The 25,376-nt window shown below is 35.8% G+C and overlaps 1 protein-coding gene across 1 annotated transcript; it reads left to right on the forward strand.

The window, feature by feature from the left end:
* The first annotated feature begins 715 nt into the window (after nt 1–715).
* On the forward strand, nt 716–24,363 carry LOC136346813 (heterogeneous nuclear ribonucleoprotein U-like protein 2). Its single transcript, XM_066296262.1, has 18 exons — nt 716–1,079; nt 2,347–2,543; nt 3,005–3,046; nt 3,109–3,340; nt 3,399–3,523; nt 3,581–3,796; nt 4,172–4,363; nt 4,627–4,872; nt 5,411–5,680; nt 5,741–5,863; nt 5,919–6,047; nt 16,022–16,190; nt 19,713–19,859; nt 20,749–20,937; nt 21,692–21,844; nt 22,194–22,340; nt 22,974–23,095; nt 23,731–24,363. The coding sequence occupies exons 1-18, from the start codon at nt 944–946 to the stop codon at nt 23,740–23,742; spliced, it is 2,847 nt and encodes a 948-aa protein (XP_066152359.1). The 5' UTR covers nt 716–943; the 3' UTR covers nt 23,743–24,363.
* Nucleotides 24,364–25,376: the final 1,013 nt, after the last annotated feature.

The following is a 25,376-nucleotide window of genomic DNA, read 5'->3' on the forward strand; positions in this document are numbered from 1 at the left end:
TTTGAAAACGCGCTTGCTATTTAGCATGCGCAGATGTTGCAAAGTACAAGTAAAAAAAAGATGACGTCTTCGGAAAAGACCTCTAATTTCCCGAATTCAAAATATTTTTAAAATCTGTAAAAATATCGTAAAAGCTACCTTTTCCGAACTTTTCACCTCAGCATTCAATTTGCAGGTTGTTACATTTCCAAGAGAGATATATAGATTTATTTATGAATGTAAGTATTATTCATACACGGCAAGTACTATAAGGTAAGCTTATTATATTGTTATTTGCTCATAAAGCACTCAATAATCGGTAGTATGGTAGTACTTCTGAGTAGTGTTTTAAGACTTGTTAAAACGATAGTTTCACAAACACGTTGTGTTTCCCCGCCGTGAGTAGACTAATGTATGCAAGTATACCTTAGGCATTTTGTAATATTTAAATTTATTATTAGATTGGGTTTTAATTATTATTTCAATAAAAACTCTATATAAAATTTTTGTAAACACAAGTAGAAGTGGGGTTATGTGCAAAGTTTGTCTTCTCTATAAAATGTTTTGGCAACAATGCAAAGAAGGGTGTAGTATAAGCATTATTCTTATAAGGGGAGCACTAAAATATAGTTATAAGCTTGAAACTAGTAAATATATTTTTATTCACTAATTCTTCGTTTTCGTATTTTGCCGGGTGGATTTGTTGTTTTAATTTTCATCATCATTCCTAGTAAATAGAAATAAAATTGATGTCCGATCTCTTTAGACGACAGTCACTTACTGACAATTTTATAATGTCAACATTGTCAATATATCCTCCATTTTGAGAAAGTGGTGATCACACGTTTAACAGCAGCCGTTTTGTGGTGTCGTGACAAGTTTCAGTGTTTTTATGTGCAATTTCAGTAAATTCGTAATTTCTATAAGCTCATAGTACCTACGTACCTTTCTTTGAAAAGTGATCATGGATCCGGAAAAGTTAAAGGTTGTTGATTTACGTAAGGAACTACAGCAGCGAGGCTTGGACACCAAAGGAGTTAAAGCCGCTCTAGTGAAACGTTTGAAGGATGCTTTGGACGCCGAATCTGCTACTGCTGGCGGTAAGACCATTTGGATTTTTTGTCAATTCAATTTACTTATAAAAAATATATATAACTTATTTTTAATAGTAACTAATTTCCTTGTTTCCTAAATTCCACTCTATTGAGTTATCATAAGTTAAAATAAGCACACTTTCACCCTGCATTAAAATTGTATACTAATGCTGTAATGTCTTTTTTTATTATTACAACCTGCAGGTATGTTAATATTTGTTTTGAATCATTATTAATTCAATATACCCAACACATTGTGGAGGGCTTTAGCAGGCTATCTCCTAACCCTTAAACTTCCTTAAAAATAGTATTTTCTTATATGTCCACTATTTATATTTTTCAAAACAACTATAATAATTCAAAAATGAAGTTTTTGTATGTTTTAAAAGAATATATATACATAAGATGCTGCAGTTCTTAAAATTCTCTAAAACCTCATATCTCACAGTAAAACAAAATCAACTTGTTCTTAGTTACCAGCAATGCTCGTTTATGCTACAATGTAGTTTGCTAATTTGGTCAATTTTATGTTCTATTAAATCACAACATAGATTTTCCTTTTGAAGTGGACTTATTAATGTTTCTAAATTTTGTACCAATACTAGTTCTGGTTGGTCACTAGTGATTTTAACTATCTTACTCAATTTTTTATCTTAGTATTTTTAATATGTAAATAAAATACATACTCAGTGTTGTATGCCATGTGATTCACTTTATAAGTTAGATTTTTTTTTTACTTATCCAGAAAATACAAATTATGGCTATGTTACTAAAATTTGCCCAGACATGCAAAGTAGGTGCAATACTGTTTCTTGTTATAGTTTTTTTGTGATGTGATGACAAAATATCAACAATCAATAGGAAATCTAATTTTTAAGGTACTTTTCAGTAAAGGATCTGTCAAACATATGCATTAGTATGATTTTAATATTCATTTTTTCCTCCTTCAAAACAAATGGTCTTGTAAATTATGGTTTAGATTTAATAAAACAGCTTATTTTAACAGCTGGTTTCCTTACTTAAAATTACCCTGCATTGGAAACTACTTAACATGTTCTGACTTTGAAAAGTGTCAATATCTTTAGCAACTACTTGTTATCTTATAAAGGCATACATAGTGTAACGTGAGATAAATAAATAAAGCATAATCTAAAGTTTTTGATGCCAAACTAAAAGTGATAACCCATAGTTTTTGAATAATTATAGTCATCTACATACATATTTTAATATAGTGCCTCTCAGACCACTTCTAAAGTTTAAATTACAATCCTAGACTCTGAGCCAGAAGTCCTGTCAGCAGGTGATAAAGAGGCAGATGAAGAATTACAATCGCCCACAAAGGAGCTATCCAAAAGCCCATCTCCAAAAAGAGAACTTGCAACTTCACCTAAGAAGGAAGTTTCACCATCTCCTCAGAAAGTACCAATACCAAAGGAATGTCCTCTAATTAGTAAATCCTCACCAGAGAAGGTAACTTTTCATGTAATGTGAATACATTATCTGCCAAAATATATAGTATAAAATTCTGGACTATGAATCACCCATACAACATGCATTTATCATAATTGGCTTGTAGGTCCTTACCTATTATCTTAGTGGAACTTTGGAATTGCATTTACTACAAGAATTAATCTTTCAATTGTCAAAGTGAAGCTGTTTGTACTAGAGGTTTATTTTCATTCATACACAATTAGATGGAATAAGAGTACAAGTTCAAAACAAGCCTCACAAAAATTTATATTTTACAATATAAATTTATTTTCAACATTTGAAGTAATCACACACATTTTAAAAAAAGAAATTGGCAAAATGGCCATGAAGTTTGCTTATGTTGCAGTTGCTATAGTACATATCTTGAATATTTTGAGATTTTTAAAAGATATGGCATATTTGACTCCAAATGAACATTTAGCCATTAATATTTTTTATAGGTTAATCAGGAGCTCCCAATTACACCAAAGGAGGACGATCAGGTAGACGTTTACTTTAGAAAAATTATTGGATTTACAGGCCTAAGGCTAACATATTATTTCAGGCTGAGACAGAGAAAGATGATGAACAAATAGAGGTTGAGTGCCATGGAGCTAAAAGGAAACGCGATGAAGATGATGAAGAGGGTAATGAAGGAAGAGAAAAAAAGCGGCGTGAGGCTGAAGATGCCGTAGAAAATCTTGAGGAGCCCGCTATAGAGACTCCAGTTCGAGAGAGACCGCCACCAAGGGAAGATGAGCCAGAAATTGACTTAGCAAAAACCTTACTGAGTTGGGGTAAGTATTTCCTTACCAAAATACATCATACCTGAGTTTATCTAAATTTAATTATTAGTTGACTCAGACTTAAACCTTAAAATTGACAACAAGACATTCCTAAGTGCAAAACCGCTTACTGAGGGCTGCTTTGGATATGTTTGGGCAGGAGCCCGAGCAACTCACGGAATTTCGTCAGGGAAGGTAATGTACAGTAATAAGATTTGCGCCTTGAATTTTCAATATGTTGTCTGTGTTTAGGTATGCTTTGAGGTAAAATTAACAGAGGAACTGAAATGGGACGATTTAGCGGACAGAATGCTAGAAAGGTTGGACAAATCCCACAGGGAAAGATTCAGATTTGATCGTCGTAAAACAGAGTCAGTCAAGCCTGAAGGCGATGAAGATATGCCTGCAGAGGTCAAAGAGAAACCCGAAGATTGCCAAGAAAAACTTCAAGGTGAAGAAGAAAAAAAGGTGAGATTAGAAAGTTACCTTATTGACCATTATTTTTTTAATTTTATTTCTTCGGGGCCAAAACGAAGTACAGTAAAAATTCATTTTTTTTATAAACTTAAAATTATAGGCAATATTGTCAAAACAAATTTATTTTCCGGCCATTTATATTATCAGTCTTTATAGAGACAAGAACTGAGAAAAATAAAAAACTATAAATTAAGAAATGAATTGTCCTTAGTCTTTTCATTTGTTAACTAAGCTATAAATCGAAGAGACACCTTTTATTATGTAACTAGTTTGTCAATTAAAACCTGTTTAGTCACTGACTTTATATAAGAGAACTGTAAGTTTATATGTTATAATTAAAAATAATAATTTTTGGTCAAATTCCAGGATGAAGAAGTAAATCTGGATGAAAATTCTGAGGGTAACAAAGAAGAAACTCCAGAAAATGGAAATGGAGATGGAAAAATGGATACTGACGATGTGGAGGAAAATAAGCAGGGAGAATCAGAAAACAGTGAAAAAGAAGAGGACGTTCCAACCAATGAAGTCGCGATTGAACAAATAGAAAAAACAGAAGGGGTATGAAATGTTATACATACTTTTTGTTAGCTACAAACTTATGTTATTTAATTGTGCTTTTTTGTTTTGTCATTAAAGATTGATTCCAATATTGAATTAATAATGAACATGGAAAAAGTAATCACATTTCAAATCAAAAGAAATATAATTTCTGGACCAATTCATGTAACAAACTCTAAATATCGGCCTCGAGCAATAATTCTTTCAACATTTTGATTATTTGTACCATTCTTATTGAATTGAATTTTGAATTTTAATTTTAGGAGGAGGCGGAAATTGAGAACGAGGAATCAGAGGAAAATCAAGTGAAACCGGAGGATAAATCTCACCTTCCTCCGATCCCTACCCATCTCTTTCGGGTCGGCTTCTCATTGCCTGAAACTTCGCTGCAGCTGGGCGAAGTTAAATATTCATACGCTTACGAATCGACTGGCAAATTCATTTCTGAAAACAATTTCGAAGATTATGGAATTTCATTTGGAGTGGGAGATGTCGTTGGAGCTTACCTTGTAAGTATTTGGTTTCAAAAATCGAAGTACCAGTATCAAACATTAAAGTGCTTTTAGAATCAAATGTTTATAGATATCAATTTAATTTGGTATCGTTATTTTTTATGTATTTAGTTTTTTGTAGCATCAAACGTTCAATCTGGCAAACGTAGATTGCCAAAATGAAAGAAAAATTAAGTATCAGTTATCATCTATCGCTTTCATGGATTTCTGATATCTTTTGGGCAATAGACAGAGTTGCTACAGAAAAAAATTAATATAAACATCTAACCTAACTTTGTTCTACTTAATGAGTTTTTTGTAATAAATTGTATTTTTAAGATTGTTCATTCTAAAACACTGTCTTAAATTAAATTAAAAATTATTTTCACTGTCATTGAGTTATTGTTTGCCAGATTTTTAAGCAACCAGAACTGAAAGCTATTTCACAAACTGTTAAGTACTTTGATGAAATATTACCTGCTCAATCAAGAACCTAGTAGTAGAAGTTAACGGCTGCTGTTAGAACAAATATAAATAACGTTTTTTTTTATTCTAGAATATTGACGATGAAAATGTCACCATAACATATACGGTAAACGGCATATTACAACCCACTGCCGCCACAGTACCCCGATCGGAATTGCCACAAGAGAACTTTAATTTATTCCCGCACATTTTATGTCGCAACTATGCCTACGAGGTGAATTTTGGAGATAAGGAGCCGTGGTTTCCTCATCCAGACCTACTCCAAACATACCAATTCCTAGAACAAGCTGAACATAAAGTTGAAGGACCGCAAAGGCCTGAGAAACGAGAAGACTGTGAGGTTAGTATTTTATCTGCTTATTCAGACATCTGTCTAATTGATTCGGTACGATGAATTTAGGTTTTCCTATTAATCGGCTTACCCGGATCGGGCAAAACTCACTGGGTAAAGAACCACGTGGCTGCCAATTTAGATAAAAGGTACACGGTTATTGGAAATAATCCTTTGTTTGATAGAATGACAGTAAGTCAAATCACTTTCATATTTAAATTCGTGCTTGGAATATGTGTATTATTAGGTCCAAGGTGAGCCGATTAAATCTCATTTCCGAGGTTCGTGGAAGATACTAGTGGATCGAATCCAGAAATGCCTCAATCAGTTAACGGATCAAGCGGCTTTGCGTCGGCGTAATTACGTCATCGATCAGGTAACATTTTGTAGATGTAGGAAGGTTTTGTTCAATCCTCTACGTTATTGGTAAGCCATTTACATACGTGAACAGTTAAAAAAAAAAGTGCTGTTTGACCGCACAACAACGGTAAGTAATGCTCTTTTCAGCTCGGAGAGTTCCTCAAGTGGAAGGTAACTATCTAGGTCTAGGTTAGGCTAAGGCTTCGCGGGAGGTGTCTCTTTGTTAAGCATCAGTTTTTGTTGTTTGTGTTCTATAAGTGACACATTTTTCCTTTCCATAAAATGAAAAGGTAATATCATGATGTTCAATTAGCGAGTATTTGACGTATAAAATTTAGAAGGAAACGGCCATAATGTGGATTGCTAATGCCCCAGCTGTAATTTTTGACAAAATCACCAGTTTTCTTGTGCAACAGGATGTCTTTTAATAATGGATATCACTTTAAATCTGTTGATGTAACTGTACCACTTCAAAAAGAATTTATGATAGAGAAAAATGAATTAATTAATTTAAAGAGGATAATAACTTAAGAGATTCCAAGTCACTCATACAAGAACCTTGTCGAATGTTTGGACGATCGGGGTTTACCAATATAAATCTATATATAAATAATATCTAAATTCAGTAATTCATTAAACCTTATTATTCAATGTCTTTTCGCCACTTGCAGTTTACGCGGTCCGCCAGCAGTATGTACTAAAAGAAGTAAACATTTTACTTCTTTCATATTACTTTATATTGTTGTCTAACTTAACAGCAATGAAATCCGCAGTTTGCAATAATTGGAAGTTTTCCAGGCATATATTGCTGAGCGTATTTTTTGTATAATTGAGATCTTGTGACGTATAATCTGACGATGCGTTATATTGATGAGTATTTGTAAAATCCCTTTTTAACACAAACTTTATAATTAATTGTACCTTTTTATGTGTTCCATTTTTGGTTGGAATTAGCCAAATTTAGTCGAAAAAATCCAGGTCCAAAAAATTATATTTTTTTGCTAACGCAACCCAAAACAAAACAAAAATGGTTCGTTTAAGACTGAGGCATAATGTGATAGTGGCAGTAGTTAGTAGTTCAAAGTGGAATAACGAAATAATGGTATGCGCACTTATGAATGTGATCAGGAAATGTGATAATTAGGTAATGTAAAAAGGCAATGCCAGCAATGCAATGGTGACAATCGTAACCAGCATAAGCTCGTAAACATGGACCTGTTTTTTTTTCGAGATCGCCTATTTATTTCGGACACCTTTATACTGGTCATAATCGTTTAGGTTTTAATGTAATGTAAAAACTTCGGCAAATTATGTAAACATGTCGATAGTCACTTTTATACACTCTATGAGCAAATGTTTATGAGTAGCTTGGTTTGGAAGATTTGCTGTATGTAAATACTGATAAATAAATCCGTACGGTGGGCAGATATGAATTAACTGAGGATTTAACTGACGCAGTAAGTATATCAAAAATTTTATGTACTGAAATTAACTGCAATTATATATACGTGCCTAATTGAGGTATATTTTAACGAATATATTATTTTTCAATTTGATGGAATTAATAAGCGCCTACGTTTTTGATCTTGCAAGGTTGTCTACCTCTTGTTGATTTCTTTTCCGAAAATTTTATCTAGACGGAATATTAAATAAATTATAGAATTTGTCCCAATTTGCAAGATGTATAGTATTTTCTATATTTATCGGTTATTTTTAGTTTTCAAATTTGCAGCAATAGGTTACCTGATTTAATCGAAGTGTCTTTATTATACGGTAAAAAACATTTTCTGAAATTTGCTATGGAGTTAACATAATTCCTGATGGAGTGTTTTTTATTTTTGTACAAAAATTCGAAACGAAATTCTAAAAATTCGGTTTTTCACGGTTATTTTCTTTTTATCTGCCATTGAGATTCGTATTGCGAGTCTTAAATAATTTTCCATACCTGTTTCAAGTTTTACCATAAAGTAACACCTAGTAGGCAAAGCATGTTTGAAGAAAGACGAGATCATTAAAATTGATGTAAAGCTCACTATGCTGTAGGTATTTGTGTCGTTTCAGGTTCTAGAGTGTTAGAAATGCAATGTTACGTGTCTTTGAAGCATTTTTAACATCACGAAAATGTGTGTTAAGCTTGGCGTTTAATTTCATGTATTTTCTGAGACGAAGTTTCTACAATTGATGTTTGAAAAATGGCAAAAAATTACTAGATGTATTTATTCATCATATTAAAAAAAAAATGGTTGGATCCAGGAAATATTTTTCTAAAATTAAATATTAATGAAAATACTTGCTATCGAATATATGGTCTTCAAAAGCTGAAAAAGTCTACTCATATAACCTCAAGTCAGATTTAAATTGAAATTTACCTGTAATTGAAACGCTCTGTTAACACGAGTATTGAAGAACTTATACGGTACAACTTGTGCGGACATTTGAATTAAAATCAAATAAGCTCTCCGGTTTTTTACATTCCATTGGTACCACGGAGCTTCCAATGCTAGGTCATATATTGCACCAAACTTAAAAAAAAAACATTAGATCAACTATTTAAGCCTATTTGGAAATAAAATATACTCTGTCCTCATGGGCTTGAGCAGAAAATCCCAACATTTGGAGAAAAATCAGATAAATCAGTAGTATCACGCCTCCTCTTATTTCTTTCTCGATGACCTAAGCATGTTGATGTTCAATGGGAATTTTTTTGCTTCACGGAAAAGTTACTTACTGTAACGCATAGTGCACTGAAACCCATGAAAGAACCAGAAATTCCCAGCAGTAACGAAGTGATACTAACTCTCAAACCTCGCATCGACTCTTTACTGTACCTTAAAAATACAATCATCATTTCTTTAAAAAAATTTAGGAAGTAATAACTACCTCAAAACTTCAGTGTGTCGCTGAATAATGAAGTATAAATTCCTCCAAATGGAGCATTGATGATGTTCATCCTGAATTCCACCACAATGTGTCAAAGGAAAGTCATCAGTGATGTTCTCTCCTAGATCTATAAAGCGACATTTGAAGAAATTCTGTATTTTTGACACTTTTTTACCTCTAACAAACTTCGTTAGTATAAAGACCTGCATCTGCACATGCCAACTGAAATACATGAAATAGAGAGGCCAGGAAAAAGAAATAGGGAAAATAATTAAGACAGTGAAAATAATCAAACAAATCGTGTAGACAATTCCCAGTTTTGGCCAGTGTTTGCTCAGAAAATTAAAGATGTAATCAGCCCTTTGAATATATTCCGAGGAGAAAATATAGGGAATGCAACAGAATACTGAAATTAAAATAACTATTAGGGTTGAAATTTCTTGAAGCCTGGCGATTTTAAAAATTTCTTGTTTGAGTTCTAGTCCGGCACTGTCCAAAGGCCAGCAGTTCCTTTTTTGGGACTTCATCAGATTGTCGATATCCATTAGGAAGATCACACATATCAATGCAAGGACGTTCTAGTATTGAAAGCTGTAGTTTATTGATTGGTAATTTTATTGGTACTCACGAAAACGAGGACTGAGGTAATGAAAATTTGAGCAAACTCCATTTGGGGCATACTGAAAAAGTAGAATACTTGGCAAAACAGGCTAAAAAGATTTAAAATAAGGGAAATTTTTTTAATATTTATATGTATTTTTTCTGTTATCTTAAATATACAAAAATGCATTATTAGGAACGGTTCGTTTTCAGCTATTGAAGCCAAGGCAAAGCCCATGGCAGATGCTTAGTGAAGTGTTCGTTTCTCAGAGAAATATCTATTACAGTCGAAATTACACTGTTTCCTTAATGGATCTTTTTTGTATTAAAAATACGTAATGAAAGGCAAACATAATTAGTTAAATATTGACGGCTTCATTTCGGCTTTCCTATTCAAAGTTATGGAAAACGATTATTTTATAGGCGAAGATTTTCTTAGCAATTTTCTAAATGTTGCTATGTATACTACAATATTGTTTTAAAGGGAAGACGTGCAAATGATCGTTAACAATGGTAAATCATTAAAAGGTGCAAATAGTCGTTAGGCATAATCACCTCAGTCAGGTTAGTCATCATGACTAACAATCATATGATCCTTTGAAAAATCATCGGCGCAGGTTTTTCAAGTTCTTTTGACAATATTGGTTATTAATTATCTCCATTTAAATATTTAGGGTGTACCTACAAGGTTGTACAAAACTATGTCAAAGATGCCAGTAGGCGAAGTACGATGATTTTATCCAATATTTAATGCTTTTCGAAATACAAGGCATCGAAGCTGTTTTTAAGTAAATTATACGTGTTGATTGTATTTGATTGGCGATATTCGATTTTAAAAAAAATTCAAATTTTAGGCTTTTTTGGAACGCCAAACGTATGTTTATGCATAGGCGTGCGTAGGAATAAATATAGATTTTACACCTATGTTTATTAATTAAAATGATAATTTTTGATAAAAATCGATGCGGATATAACTTCGATTTTATATCATGCCCTGAAACGCACTTTTGGTACCACGTCCACATTTCAAATTTTTAAGTTGAAGATGGTGTTGGAAAATCGAAACGTCTTTTAAAAAATCATACGTCCATATAGGTCTCGGACCGTGATGCAGGAAACTCATTTTAATTTTGTTGCATCTTCAAATACGACCACGAAAACAATTTTGCAAATCAGATATTTCCGTGCTTGACCAATTTAATTTTGTTTTTAAATATTATATAAAAGTAGAGGAGTTTGTAAAATGTTAGAATTGTATATTGACGTCCACTGAAAAGTTGAATTTATTAACAATTAATCGACGCTCGTAGAGGTGCCAAAATCCCCATGTTGGAATACACCCTGTACAAGAATGGTTGTTCAATCCAGTTCAAAAATGGGTAAGTTGAGTACCAGCAAGTGTTGTGTGTACCATTTAAATCTAATCACTGTCGGGCGGAAGAGAGGTGTTACTCTCGTCCTGAAACGTAAATGCAAGAGGTAGATTTTGTTCCGCCTTTGTGGCGAGTTCGAACGAGTCTGGACGCAAATGACTACTTTTCGTTCCTGTTAGGATAAAGCTCTAGTCATTTTTTTTCGGTCCTTAGAGGTGTATATTTTTGTTAAATCCATCGAAACGTCGCTTTTTCAGAAGCAATTACAAGGTACCAGGTGGTTTTGTCAATAAAGACCTTAGTGGAGTACCGAAAAGTTGAAAGACGAATGGCGGCGGAGTGGTGAAAGGTTTCTTGGTACGTTTGCCGAAGAATAATTTTTGAATATTGTCTGTAAATCCCATCGTTCGATTATAACACGCTGCTGTCATATAATGGGCATCATTCATTCGAGCTAGAACTCGATCACGGTTAATAATAGCCATCATCGTGTGCTCATAATTACTTTCTGATTGGTACAGTTTTTCTCAGATCGATGCGAATTGATGCGAAACAGTCAACTTACCAAAAGTAATGGAAAGAACTGTTTCGCGGAAAATTAGAAACATAAAGATTTAGATATTTCCCGCAGAATTTTTTTTACAAAAATGTGCAGCTGCCCATGTGACACGTCTATTGATTTCACCGATAACGCGGATTTGGAATTGAGGCATGGAAATGGCAGCTCTTCTAGCCTCCAACTTCGAAAGGAGAAACGCGGCACTGTCTAATTCAAAACTTATCTTAAACTGATGCTTACCAAAAAAAAAAAAAAATCGTAAGCCTTAAGTGACACAGGAGGTAAGTCTTCCAAATTTAGTCGGCAGTTAACATGGAAACAGATGCGAAATTGATTACCAAACACAAGGTATTGTTAAATGTGAATTTTTGTGGTGCTGACTTGGCCACTGAAGATAACGTGGGATCGACATTGTGTTATAGAGGCCGGAGGCCCTGTTAGTTAAGTGTTTAATTTAATCCTTATGGATATTTAGTCCATGTTACAAATACTGCCATTTTTTTCTTTAATTCCTTAATATTAGGATTAGTTAAGTTTTATTCTGCCACATGCGGGTTTGAGGAGGATATGTTTTTGGCGGTAGCATTGCAGCAAAATTAACGAAATAAGACCGGTTATTTACGTGTAATTAATTTGTGTTTTAATCCATTTACACACAGGTTATTATGGCTATGCATTGGATGGTGAAGATAAGGACACAATTATTTTTACAGATTGTAGCAAATACTTTCGCGATAGGCTCTCTGTAGCCTCAAGTTATATGATGCCATTGCATCCATCTCCGATTACTACTTGCAATGAAGTATGTTGCGATACATACTGCTCTATCTTGGATGTTTAGGAGTTGTCAACGTTAAGGTGTTGATTATGTTTTGATATTTAAATTACTAGATAAACCACTGGCATATTTTGTAGGAAATGTATTTTGCAGCATATACCTCGTTATAATTCGTTAATATTAATAATTGCCAATTCGATCGCTTTGGTAGGATGCTGAATTGTGCGGTCGTTTATGAGCGGAAATTGTTTCTTCCAGCTTTAATTATTATTAAAACGGGGCTGGACAGCCCTTTCTGTGCGTTTATGTGGTAAGTCCTAAGCGCATATTCCATATGTTTCATTGTGCCGAATGGTCGATATGCTCAAACGTTTCCATAACAGTAATGACGGAGGGACCATGTAATGGAAGAAGTCGAGTAACCGCGCTGGGGGGGCGTAATCTGGGTATAAATGATTAATTTAAGCGTATTAGGTGCTGCAGTCGAACTTCGATAACTCGAATCGTAACCGGCTACAAAAAAATTCAGTTGTCACGTAGAACGCATAATATGTGTGTCCTTTAAATGTGTACCGTTTAAAGCATCGAAAACACAAACGTACAAAAACGTTATGCGTGCACATATACAGGATGGGCCAATAAAAACTGAACAAGACCGATTTCTCATATTTCCAACTCAAAAAAAATATATATATATCGCTGAGACCCGTCGATTTTTATTTCGAGGGGGAAATTTTTGCGATCATTGTCAACCTTGCCACTTTCAACCCCTCGGCGGGGGAAGGTGCAACCCGTACACCTTAAATGGGATCAGGGGTCAAGTGGTGCCTCATTTTAAAGATAATCGAAATATCTTTTCAACGCTGTCAAATTTTTTGAATTTGATGCGGTAGTTTTCGAGAAATCGCGTTATAAATGTTGAAGAAGCCAACATTGAACAAATACTGTTTTTGCAATTCGCAACTTGCGTTAAAAAAAATTGTGCGAAATAAAAATTGACGGGTCTCAGCGATTTTTTTTTTTTTTTTTTAGTATTAAATATGAGAAATCGGGCTTGTTTCGTTTTCTTTGGCCCACCCTGTATATTTATTTTTGTCACAAAAACTTGGTCATTCGCGACTGATATGTGTTTTTCTTATTTTCATTTTCAAAATAAGTGTAATATTAATGATTTACACTGTTATAAAGGAAATCGGTCGTGCGTTCTTTGGTTTTTAAAAACGAGCGCAGAACACGTGTCAAATTTGCAGCCAATTCATTTGATGGGGGGTTTTCGGCAAATAATCATCCATTACATCACTTTCTGCGTCATCTTTATTGGATTCCAACAGTGCAGAGTCTGTTTTAGCACCTGCAAAGTTGGATGATTTCTTCATCTGTGGGATACTCAGAAGTAGCAATGTCGCCCTCTACGCACATAAAATCATCAAAGGTGACACCTTGGACACTTCTGATTTGATTTTCCAAAACCTTATATTTCATTTGTAGTTAAATTTTTTCTTAATTTTTAGCATTCAAGCGTTCACCTAAAGAAACACAGTCTTTTTCGTTCCATTCAGAAAATTATCCAAAATTCGTCTGCTTGAAATAGTTAGAAATTGTCTCAGATTTTACATCTCACGGTCCATGCATTAGTTTTTTTTGTTCTCTTCGAAGCAATTTAAAGGTTTTTACCAAATTCTGAGGAAAATTGACATTTTTATATTTTTATCCCTCGTCGATGGTTACAATTTGGACGGGTCGGACAGTCGCCAATAAAAAGAAGAATTTTTCTTTTCTAATTTCGAAATTGTTCGCTTAATTTCAATGACCATTGTCCGAAAAATTCCCCTGTCGTCTACGCCTTTGTTTTTGCTTTGTTGTTGAGCGCCAAGCCTTAGACTCCTCGAAGACTGCGAGGAGGATTACCTTTACCCATCAAGAGCAATTCCCATTTTTTTCTGATTCGTACATGTTTGCGTCAATCATCAATGTAATTCTCCGTTTGATGTGCTTTTCACCACGGGATTTGATTTTTCAAAGTTGGGAGTATATTATGGGGTGTTCAGAGGGTGATCCGGAGACATTTGAAAAATAAACCTCTCACCTGCATTAAGTATGTCGCGGGCTTGATAACTGTATCGAAAATCACATAGCATGTCACGTTTCCATTTAGTACGCCCAATCTAAAATTAAGAATGAAATCCTAATTTTCCAGTAATCATGGTGGACAACCGATACCCACGTTCGTTTCCAATAGTCCAGCAAATCTGTATTCGCTTTGAATTTCGATTATTCTAGTTTCCGACTAAATTCTAACACCTTTTCCTTAACTAATACCCCGGATATGGGTAATTCTGACTTTTTGCTTACTTAAGCCGTTCTAAAACTGTTTTGTCCATATTTGCGTACGTTGGCATTTTAAGCTTCTTGGAACTTCCACTGGGATCTCCATTTCCAATCGCGTTAATAATTTTTTGTTTATTTAAAATAGCAGATAAAGCACTTGCTGAAATGCCCTACTTGACAACCACATCTTTCTTTCGAGATCCAGCTTCTACTTTGGTTAGTGGGAACTTTTCTTCAACAGATCAAATTGTCAGTGCCGGTTTCAATGACATGTTGCAACAAATACACACGTAATAAGCGATGAACGTTGACTCGTGCAGGGCAGAAACCGAACTGTCTGCATTTTTTCCCTCTAAAACAAACCGATGCGGATCCACATAGTTGGGGATTCCTCGGGAAATTCAACTCAGATACCTCGGAAAACTCAGCTCATCAAATTTAATGCCAAAGTTCATTTTCGAGTTGTTAGGTGAAAATGTCACGTTATTTTGGCTCATGGTTCTAGTGACGATCGTTTTAACTCGAGTTATCGGTGTTCGACTCCTTGAAGTTCGGCCGTACTTAAAGTGTGGGAAACATATTCCTTGGTGATGTCTGCTCGATTAGATACTCACTTCAAAAAGATACAGACCAAAACGTGGAATCATTTCCGTTTGCGTTACGTAGGGAAATCGTCAATTTGAAGATTACGTGCCAGGATATTGAGATGTGAGTCGGCTTGGCCAATTGGGATATAGGAAAAGACGGAGCTTCTGATAATTACAGAACACTTGAAAACTTTTCTGAAATTGAATATCCATAAGGGATACGTATCTGCGAGATATTGACGCATTGCATCTCGGACGTTTTACAGCATAAGGCTGATCCCCCGACATCGCATTTCCTGCAAAATGACAAAAAGGCCAACACGAGTTTGTCTAGTATTTAAATGTTCGAAATTCTGGGTTAGAAATAATGCAACTGACTTGTTTATTAGTATTTTTGTAGGAAGCCTCCACCGATAAAGCCCTGTAGGGGCAGGCCACAACTGTAGCTATATTTGGAATTGGGCCATCCCACAAAGGAACAAAAAGTACATTAGTACCACAAATGCAAGTTTATTCGCAATGTGCAGATAAGGCGCCAATAATTAAAGTAAACGACATTTGATCAGTACAAAACTGTCGTAAGTATGACGATATTGTATGCGCTAGGTAGCAACCTAGTTGCTCATTAATATCAGAGTTTTGTATTGAGAGTTGTGGCTTATTATAGCAATTTAACCATATTATCTTGAAATATGTGGCAGAAGGGGGTTAATTTAATGTTCACTTTGTTTCATTGGTAACCGTGTCGAAGTTTCGTTCAAAGCTGCAATGCGCCCGTTTCAAACCTTGTTCTTATCAAACGTATGAGGGGGGAGGGATTAAAATTATAATTAATAGCCAACTGATAGTGGGCGATAACTAAATTCTGAGCGTATATTGTGGTAGACGAACGTGTTCCCGAACGCACAGAAGCGCAAACTGCGCAACTTCGAAGGTTTCAACCGAAAGGCGGTTATCGTAGTTTGCGACGATGAGGAACATGCGCGTAGGCAATTGGACCAGGAGAACGACTATGGTAAAAGTGTACCCGAGTCTACTATGTACGACCTCAAAGGTATCTAATTGTGATATGTTTTTCTTCGAATTTTTTGCCATGTCTTTCGAAAACAAAAATTGAAATAAAGTACAATAATTGTTCAATTGTACTTTAAAAATTGCATTAAGAAATCTGAACAATGCATGGCAATTATTTTGAATGATTTTACTTAGTATTTTAGGGTTAACACATTTAACGTTTCTTTATCCATTTGACGACCGATTTCTCACGAAAATGCTGTCCTTAATTTTTTTTTCAGGTGCTTATAACACCGCATCCTCCAGTAAGAATATTCACATTGTGGAATTTCTCGTTTTTTCCCGTTATTTCCTTATAATATGATTATTTCTCGCAGAATTTCTTGGGTTATTTGTGTTACTATCTTTGTCCATGCCAGTGTTAAGTAAACGATCACTAGAGGGCGCTTGCGTCACTTTCATGTTCAGGTTGAAGTCTCTCTAATGTGCGTAACACGTACGGGAATTGGACAAAAACGTTGGAGCTTTGTTCAAAGTTAAAGTATTTTCTTAATATCTAACACGCGAATGGATTGTGACATTATGATTAATATGCCGTCGGACAGACATTCCGGATGCAGCTAACAAATAACGAATGAAATATTAAAACTGATAACTGTAGAAATAAATCTTGTTTCCCGCCTGGACAAAATGGTTGGAACGGTTTTATCGAAGAAATTATTGTAAACGAAAATAGTAAAATTGTTTATTTTAATTAATATTTTAAGGCGGCGCCCATTTGCTCTGATTACCTGCGACACCGTTTCGGCATAGATTTAATTAATTTCGCGATTACTGTTCGATCTATAGTGCACCACGCGTTCTCCAATTTTCAAAAGTTTTCAAAAAGTTCTCGTAAATTTCTAATTGGATTCCATCTCATTTTCCTGTTCGCTGCGTCTCACAAGTTCCTAATGGGATTAAGGCCAGAATTCTGCAACGACTACTTAAAACTTTTTTCTCCAACAAGTGTTTTTGCACTCATTTCGACGTGAGCTTTAGATCGTTGTTGTGTTGAAACTTGTGCTTTAAGCACTGTATCGAATAAATAGGGATGCAACTTTTTTTTTGTGTGTCCAAACGCATGAATCTGTCCATTTTGCCCGCTGTGCGATACAGCGGGCCCATGTCTTACTACAGACCTAACGAACTTTCCGTCCAATCGCTCGCTTTTCGAACGCCTGACACAACTAACACCATCGCTTCCAAACAAGTTGAATTTCAACTCGTAACGGAAAGTGACTCGTTTTCAATCTTTTCCGGTGCGAGTTTGAGCAAAGTGTAAACTTGCCCTCGTATTCCTCTTACTCAGAAGGGGTTCTTGCCGGATTTCAAACTGTGAAGGCTCGCCTCTGTCCAACGTCGTCGTACTGCGCGATCCTTGGTTCCAGAAGAACTAGTCTCGTTAATGGCAGCCGAAATGCTTAACAGAGACGCAAACGGATTATTTCGCGGTAATCGTGTATCTAACCGATTTGAGGTTTTTCGCCATCGACCTGGACTCTTTTCGCATAAGCACCGAAATAAGTTTTTCACCGGAGCACTGATTTAAAGGGAGTAATCACAATCAATTCCAGTTTCGATAAATAAAAGCGGCTAAAATTTTCTTACATGAGACGATTCTCGTTCGGGAATATTGACACCAAAATATAGCCGTTGCAAACGTAGATCAAACGTTCTCCCAAAAAACGATGCGAACAGGGAAAACGGGCACCGCACTAAATATTAATTAAATATGTATTATGTACAGGATGTCCGTTTTACGAGCTCGACCATGGGGATCTCGGTCTTTTGAAGGGATAGGAGGAAGGTAAAACTAGGGCAAAGTTACGCATTTTCGAGCTTTGCAAGATGCCGTTTGAAGAACCATAAAATTTTGATTGCTTCCGGAAGTATCCGGGAAAACGCGGAATTTCGAAAAAGAGTTTTTATTTGTTCCGGACTCATTTGGAGAGATAATTGAAAATGGCTGACACATTTTCGTAGTCGCTTTTTCTCCTCGGCAACATGACATTGACAAGTGTCAAGTTCGGAATCGAACGTTTCGATGTTCCGGAACCAGCATCGACTTTGTTTTTTCTTATGGGCGCCATTTTGGATTCAGCTTTCTTCCCGATTGCGATGATGGATCACGTGTGGGGTGCCGGACGTGTCGTTTAATAGAAGTTCCACAAGTACCGTTTTTGCAAAGAGTGCTTTGGAAATAACACACAGGCATTTGTTTCGATGAACAAATTTTTGACGTTCCGACCGAATATTGTTTAACGTCGCGTCCATTTGTAAATTTGATACAAATTTCGTCTTAAAATGCCTCTTTCGGGTGACGAAAAACATATTTAAGATTCAAAAAAAGTGTCAAACTTTTTGTCCAATACCGTATAGGTGTGTAGGGCTCCCTTGGCAAACTCAAGGATTCGAAACTTTAGGCATGAGTTTACGTCGTTACTTTTGCCATTACGCTCTAATGTTATTAAAACGTATGAAAACGTCGCGTTGTCGCTCTTCATCCTTTTACACTTGAAGAACTTTTCAACAAACCAATGAAGTTTCAGACTTAGAATTAGTTACAAATTCCAAGTGCGCCGTTCGGCAAAGTGATCCGTTTTCGAGTGATAACAAGCAGCAAAGATGAGCTTTCTTAGCAGCCGCACGGTCAAGGAAAGAGCCTTGGAAGTTCATTTACATGTGCCAAAACAGTGCCAAACTTCGGCCCAGTGTTGGTCGGTAGGACACAATGCAGTAGTTATTTAACGACTCTTTAAAGGGTGTTTTCGATGTCTCTTTAATGTCATGGGCATCGGGAATGGGAGACTGCTTCACAACTGAGGCAAACGTGTTAGAAACTGCCGGAAAGTTATCGATCAAAACACTCCTGTTTAAAGCCAGAGATAAAAACAATTATTTATTTGTTAGGAAGAGATGTTCGGTCTTATAACATTTTTCCTGGTGGCTTGTCTCGCTAAAAAAAAGGAATTTTACACAAAAATAACTTGGTATTCGATCCATGAGAAACTTGGCATGACATTCAGCTTTAAGATTGCTCTTATGTCGTGGCGGAATTCGATCCTCTATTGCTGTTGCAATCGTTGAATTATTAAACTTTCCCGAGTGAGTAAAATTCACTGAAGCAAGCCGGGATTATAGGAAGTAAAAAAACTCGTTCGCGCCAAGGGCGTTAAGAGCCTTAGCCACCTTCTCATACGCTGAGATGAAGCTCTTCTGATACACGAATCCAATTTTGTACATACGAGCCGTTAACACTCCTTTTGTCCGGTTGGTTTTAAATTATCAAACTCTTCTACTAATAGCTTTTAGGTTTAGTTACGTCTAATTGGGTGCCTATCTTCTAGGAAAATCATTTCATCGGCCAAGAAACTAATAGGTAACGTGCTTTTTTAATCATCCATTACATTTTATTAATAACAAAGGAATGAAATGTAACATTGGCATGGACAAATAGATTTTTTTTCTCTCCCGGTAAACCCGCTCCTATACGTTGTTGTTATCCAGTAATATTTTTTAGCGCAAATGGAGCTTCCCCAGAAATGCGAATGGGTGGAAGAACTGATTTTTCCCGACTTGAACGAGGAAGAAGCGAAACAGAAAGTTAAGGAGTACAATGAAGAGGCAAACAAGAAGGGCTACTTCAAAAGATGGCAGCACAATAGAAGTACGTATTATCGAGACCATTCGGAGAGATGCGCTACCATATATATTTTTGTGGTTGTATCTTGGTTTACGGTTGCCCGTCAAAATTAATCTAAATCTTTCACATTCCATTTAATTATTTTTCATTTTATCTCATAAAACTTTATTTTACGTTGAGGATTAACGCCCATCCAACATTGCAAGTTCTTTCAAAATCAAAGTGTTCGTTTGACTTTTAGCTCTCTTTAAGACAACTTGGCTCTAGTATTAAAATTAACCGCCTCTTTTCAATCATAAGGCAATCCCATGAGGTAAATACCTAGATGCAGCGTTTCTCCGATTATATTCCATGAATGAATCACACTTAGAATGTTTTGACGCTTTTGATAAAAATATTCGAGAATTCCTATCATTTCTTTTTTCACGCTGTTCTGTGTAAAAGGTAATTTTTCTAATTACGATAAATGAATGAAAGATTTTTAAAAAGCTTTTGTGACCTGGAAACGTTTTGCTTTTCACACCCGGATAGGAAAAGTTTTCCCTTTTCAAAACCGGCGATGTCAAGTGGATATCGCAAATCATTTATGAGTGCATTTATTCTGCTCATACGTGTCGTATTGTCATATCCAAAACAAAACCAAAAAGGTCTTGTGTGAAATTCATTGAGAAATATGACGTTGCGTATCTAGCTTCGTTTTGCCACGATCGACTAATAGTATAAAATTAGATTTAGATAGAAATCATTTTCTTGTGGTTTAATGGAGTTCGAAAATCACAAATTACTATTAAATGGATTATTCGCAGCAAATCCCAGTCATTAGGCTATAATAAATTAGTTTCTGAGTTCTTAGAGCGAATTAAAATTAGACGATAATAGAATGATTGAATATCTCAATTTTTCCTCCACAAAGAACATCAGAGAAATTTCCGACCGGGGTTGCGTAGGCCTTACGGTCCAAGAGGAGGCCGCTTCGGCAGGTACCCGCCTCAACGTCCTGGTTGGAACAGACCACCTCCAGCATGGGGCAGAAAAGATATGCGAGGACCGCCGGGACAGTTTCGTCAAGGCGGACCCGTAGGATGGAGACAGCCACAAAGAGGTGAGGTTTAGTACTCTCGGAAAAACGTTTATATCAACTTTCGCCCATCATATTCTCGTTATAAATGAAAATTAGACATACGCCGCCCATACATAAACTTGAAAAACAAAATTACACAAAAACTATGCGATTTTACTTTAGATAACGAAATGCGAACATAGAGGTTTTGACTTTTTTTTATGTTTGAGTTGGCTTTATTTTTGTGGACAAACCATGGAAAGTATTAGGTAAAGCTTGGCACCACACTAAAATATGGAGTTTCTGCTGTATTTTGGCAAAAACACAGTTCCAAAATACCTTTACGTTCGTTAACTATTTGCAATTTCGCAGATATCTGCAACTTTGGTTTTCAACATTCAATTGCACAACCTCCTGAACTATAAATTCTAAAATTGAACGTAGAATCCAAAAATACAATAATATATAGGGTGTTCCATAAAAAAACATTTCTTGTTGTCTTTTTTTGACAGACCCTGTATAAATAATAACATTTAAAAAATGTACCTTATAAAGTCGTACATATAACTGTAAAAAGAATTTTCGAAAACAACTATAAACGAGGCCGTAATTCTCCGACGCGCTCTTGGTGGACAACCCTGTATATTATGCTTAAATCTTGCTCATTCTATATTGAAGATACTTTTTACGGACTTTCAAACGTGTTGTATTTTTGTTTTCGCTGACCAAAATTAAAATCTCTTGCTACTGCGCATTGAAGGAATTTTTTCTAAAAAAGTCTTTCTCGGTTGGACAGATCAAAACCGACCTCGTGATAACCGTATTGGTGGTGGATACGGAGGCGGACGTAATAATCAGGGCGGATATCGCAATAACCAGGGCGGTCAACGCAACAACTCTTGGCAAGGCAACGGAGCCGGAGCTTGGGGATCTGGCAGCAATCAAGGGGGTATGAAAGGATAATTTCATTTTTATTATCAGTACAGCCGAAGTTCGATAGCATAAACTAATTCAAACCAGGTGTCGTTTACACTATCGAAATATTTTCATTTTCACGGGTGTGTGCTATTGAGCGTCTACTGTGATACAGAAGTTTACATATATTACTAATATTCTTAAAGGAAAAGATATTATCTGCAGCCTGACATCACTAGCAATAGTTGATCCAGACTAGTTCTGAGAGTTGTGGGTTGTGTAGCAGCTATACATATGTAACATGCAATACAAAACTTTAAAAAATGCGGGATACACAGTTATTGGCGATCGGTTATTTTTTAAAGTTTTATTTTCGTGCTCAGGTTGGAATACCTCCATGTATGGCTCTCACGGGTATGGTGCATGGAACCAGAACAACCAAACTGCCCAACAACAAGCCGCATGGAAGTACGGTGCCACGCAGAACACGTACGGCAACCAAGGTCAACGTGGATATGGAGGATCTCAAGGTAAGATTGCTGATGCAAAACACGTCCCAATGTTTCTTAATTTTATGTTCTCTATCGACTCCAAATTTCTCCTGGTTGTAGTTTCCTCGTAATCGATAAATATCTTGCCTCGCATTACCTTTTTGCATTTTATTTAGTGCGAGTTTTTGTTATCTTGTGTCTATGTCATGCGAGGAAGGGCTTTATCGCAGACAGGTTTTTGAGCGGAGATTATAAATAGATTTTTTTGCAGTTTTAATATTTGTTTACTACAAAATTTCAAAGTAGGTATCTTAATTTTTTTTTTGTAATTTCCTATCACCCGCTGAAAAACGAGCCACTTCTTACCTTTCCGAAAGCTTTCGAATTTGGGGTTTTGAAGGAGAGTAATTCTTCTTGAAATGCAATTCCGTACAAAACCAACTTTATTCCATTAATACTAGTGACATCAGAGTCTTAACTGGATCTGTGGTTCAAGCATTCGATTCCGTTTCTAATTTTATCAGTTGCAAGTTTACCAAAAATTTACAACTGATAAAATTAGTAAAATATAATAAACGAAATTATTCAATATTCAACATAGCAATATAAACACGGACAATACAATAACATGATTGTCGTAAACATGACCCCTCTTTTTTTGCATCTTTAAAGGTAATCAAGGTTACGGGACACAGGCTGGATACGCTGCTCAAGGCGATTACGGTCAGGGTTACGGTCAAAGCTGGAACTATTACGGGCAGTATGGTCAACAACAGGGTTGGGGGAATCAACAGGTAAGAGTGTTCTTCGAAACTACCACAAGTTTATGTAAGTGAAAGTAAAAAAACATCCTCACATTTCGAACAAAGGTTGAGGGGCTGCACATGATAAATTAAAAGTTGTCCATTTCAAATTTCGACCGACCGCGAGGCACAGAGTTAGTGCCAACGCGCGACGATTTCAAAAGTACCAGCCTAATCCTAACCCAAATCTTAATCAAAGTTTTGAATTCAAATTTTTGTTAGTAGTGTATTACATCAGGAATCTATCAAAATGTTTTTCCTTGTTTAAAGCACTTTTTTACGAATACGAATCTTGCCAAAGCATCTATTGTTACTATGTTAAATTTTAGTAAGTAATAGTATTTCCTGTTGAAAATGATATATGTTAAGTGCAAGAAAATGGTATCTCCAGTTTCTTTACATTTTTATTACTTATTATATATATATATATATATTTTTTTGTGGATTGAGAACTTATGTTGGATCAAAAGTTCTCTTCACAACATTTCAATTAAACTTACATGGCTTTAAGCTGCCCTCTTTACTTCCAGCCTTTCGCGAGTTCGTGTCTCTGTAAATTTCATGAATTAATTTTCCTTCTGCTAATTGCCAAATGCTTTATGTAATTTCGTGTTTTTTTCTTTCAGAAGAAGCAATAGATCATCTCTTTGACCACCATTTAAGAACTTGGAAATATCCGTCATGAAACACTAGTCATTGTTTGACAGTGGTGGACTTAATAAGCTCTTTATGAAAAAAAATATATTGTGAGAGAACCGAACATTAAAACTAGCTTAGTAGATTAGAGTCTGTACGAATCTTTGGTTCAAAACCAAAGAATTAAAAATAATTTCTGGGATATCGTTACAAAACTATAGAGTTAATAGTTAGTTTATTTCACTTCAATTAATTTTGATATCCATTGAATATATTTAAAATCATTAAAACAACTCCTAAAGATAGTGTCACGTTTTTGGGAATGTAAAACTAATTTTTTTTTATAGCGATATTATTATTGGTTTCCACTGAATCGTTACTTTAGAAAAAAGTATCAAATGGTAACCTTTTTTGTGGAACTTCTTAGTGTCGAGAGGTTTTTTCAGATGTATAATTTTATTACAATTGGCAAAATTTTTTTCCGTACATTATGTATATTCAATTTTATAATAGGTTAAACCCTCATATTTCCGTCGTACGGTCAAACATTTTTAAGTGCAGTAGTATTAATCTCATTCGGAGATATTTATAGTATACAAATTAAAAGGTTTTGCTAAAAAAAACTGAGTCTTGATTCCCGAACCTTCCTTGGACGGGGTCGACTTGTTAACTGGCCGGCCCGGAGTCCAGATCTTTTTTTTTACGAGGAAAATCTTTAAAAGACACCCAACCGATCTTCTTTGGAAGGGCGTGTGGGACTCGCTACTGAGAGCGCTAACCCACTAAAAACCTCGTTGATCCTCGTTAACCCTTCTTGTGCCGGTACTGTCCCTGGGGGATATGTTTCGTGCACAAGGAGAGCTTCAGTGTATTTTGATCTGGCGAATTAGCACGTATTTCTTTTGCCCATATCTGGCTTAAACTTGAAGTGAAGAGGCATTGTTTACACTACCAGGGATTGGTTTTGCCTAGAGAAAACTAACTGTGTCAACAGCAGGGAGGGCCGCGGCGGAATTTTTTTTTTTCTCCAGTCCATTTTTTGTAAAATGAAAGGGGAAGAAAACTGTAATAGTTTTAGCCCCTGGATGGCAGATGGCGACTTGGGAACCATGTAGAAACCTGTAAAATGAATGGGGAAGAAAACTATGATAGTTTTAACCCCTGGACGGTAGATGGCGACTTGGGAACTATGTAAAAAACTGTAATAGTTTCAACCCCTGGACGGCAGATGGCGACATGGAGAACTATGTAGAAAACTGTAATAGTTTCAACCCCTGGACGGCAGATGGCGACTTGGGAACTATGTAGAAAACTGTAAAATCCATGGGGAAGAAAACTATAATAGTTCTAACCTCTGCACGGCAGATGGCGACCTGGGAACTATGTAGAAAACTGTAATAGTTTCAACCCCTAGACGGCAGATGGCGACTTGGGAACTATGTAGAAAACTGTAATAGTTTCAACCCCTCGACGGCAGATGGCGACTTGGGAACTACGTAGAAAACTGTAAAATCGATGGGGAAGAAAACTATAATAGTTTTAACCTCTGCACGGCAGATGGCGACTTGGGAACTATGTAGAAAACTGTAATAATTTCAACCCCTGGACGGCAGATGGCGACTTGGGAACTATGTAG

Source organism: Euwallacea fornicatus, chromosome 24 (genome assembly GCF_040115645.1).
Source record: "Euwallacea fornicatus isolate EFF26 chromosome 24, ASM4011564v1, whole genome shotgun sequence".
Taxonomy (NCBI): Eukaryota; Metazoa; Arthropoda; class Insecta; order Coleoptera; family Curculionidae; genus Euwallacea; species Euwallacea fornicatus.

Excerpts from the sequence above, each read along its gene's own strand:
- LOC136346813 (XM_066296262.1), top strand. The coding sequence starts at position 944 with ATGGATCCGGAAAAGTTAAAGGTTGTTGATTTACGTAAGGAACTACAG. Across the intron at positions 3,047-3,108 it reads CACCAAAGGAGGACGATCAG|GCTGAGACAGAGAAAGATGA; the intron begins GTAGACGTTTAC and ends ATATTATTTCAG. Across the intron at positions 6,048-16,021 it reads GTAATTACGTCATCGATCAG|ACGAACGTGTTCCCGAACGC; the intron begins GTAACATTTTGT and ends ATATTGTGGTAG.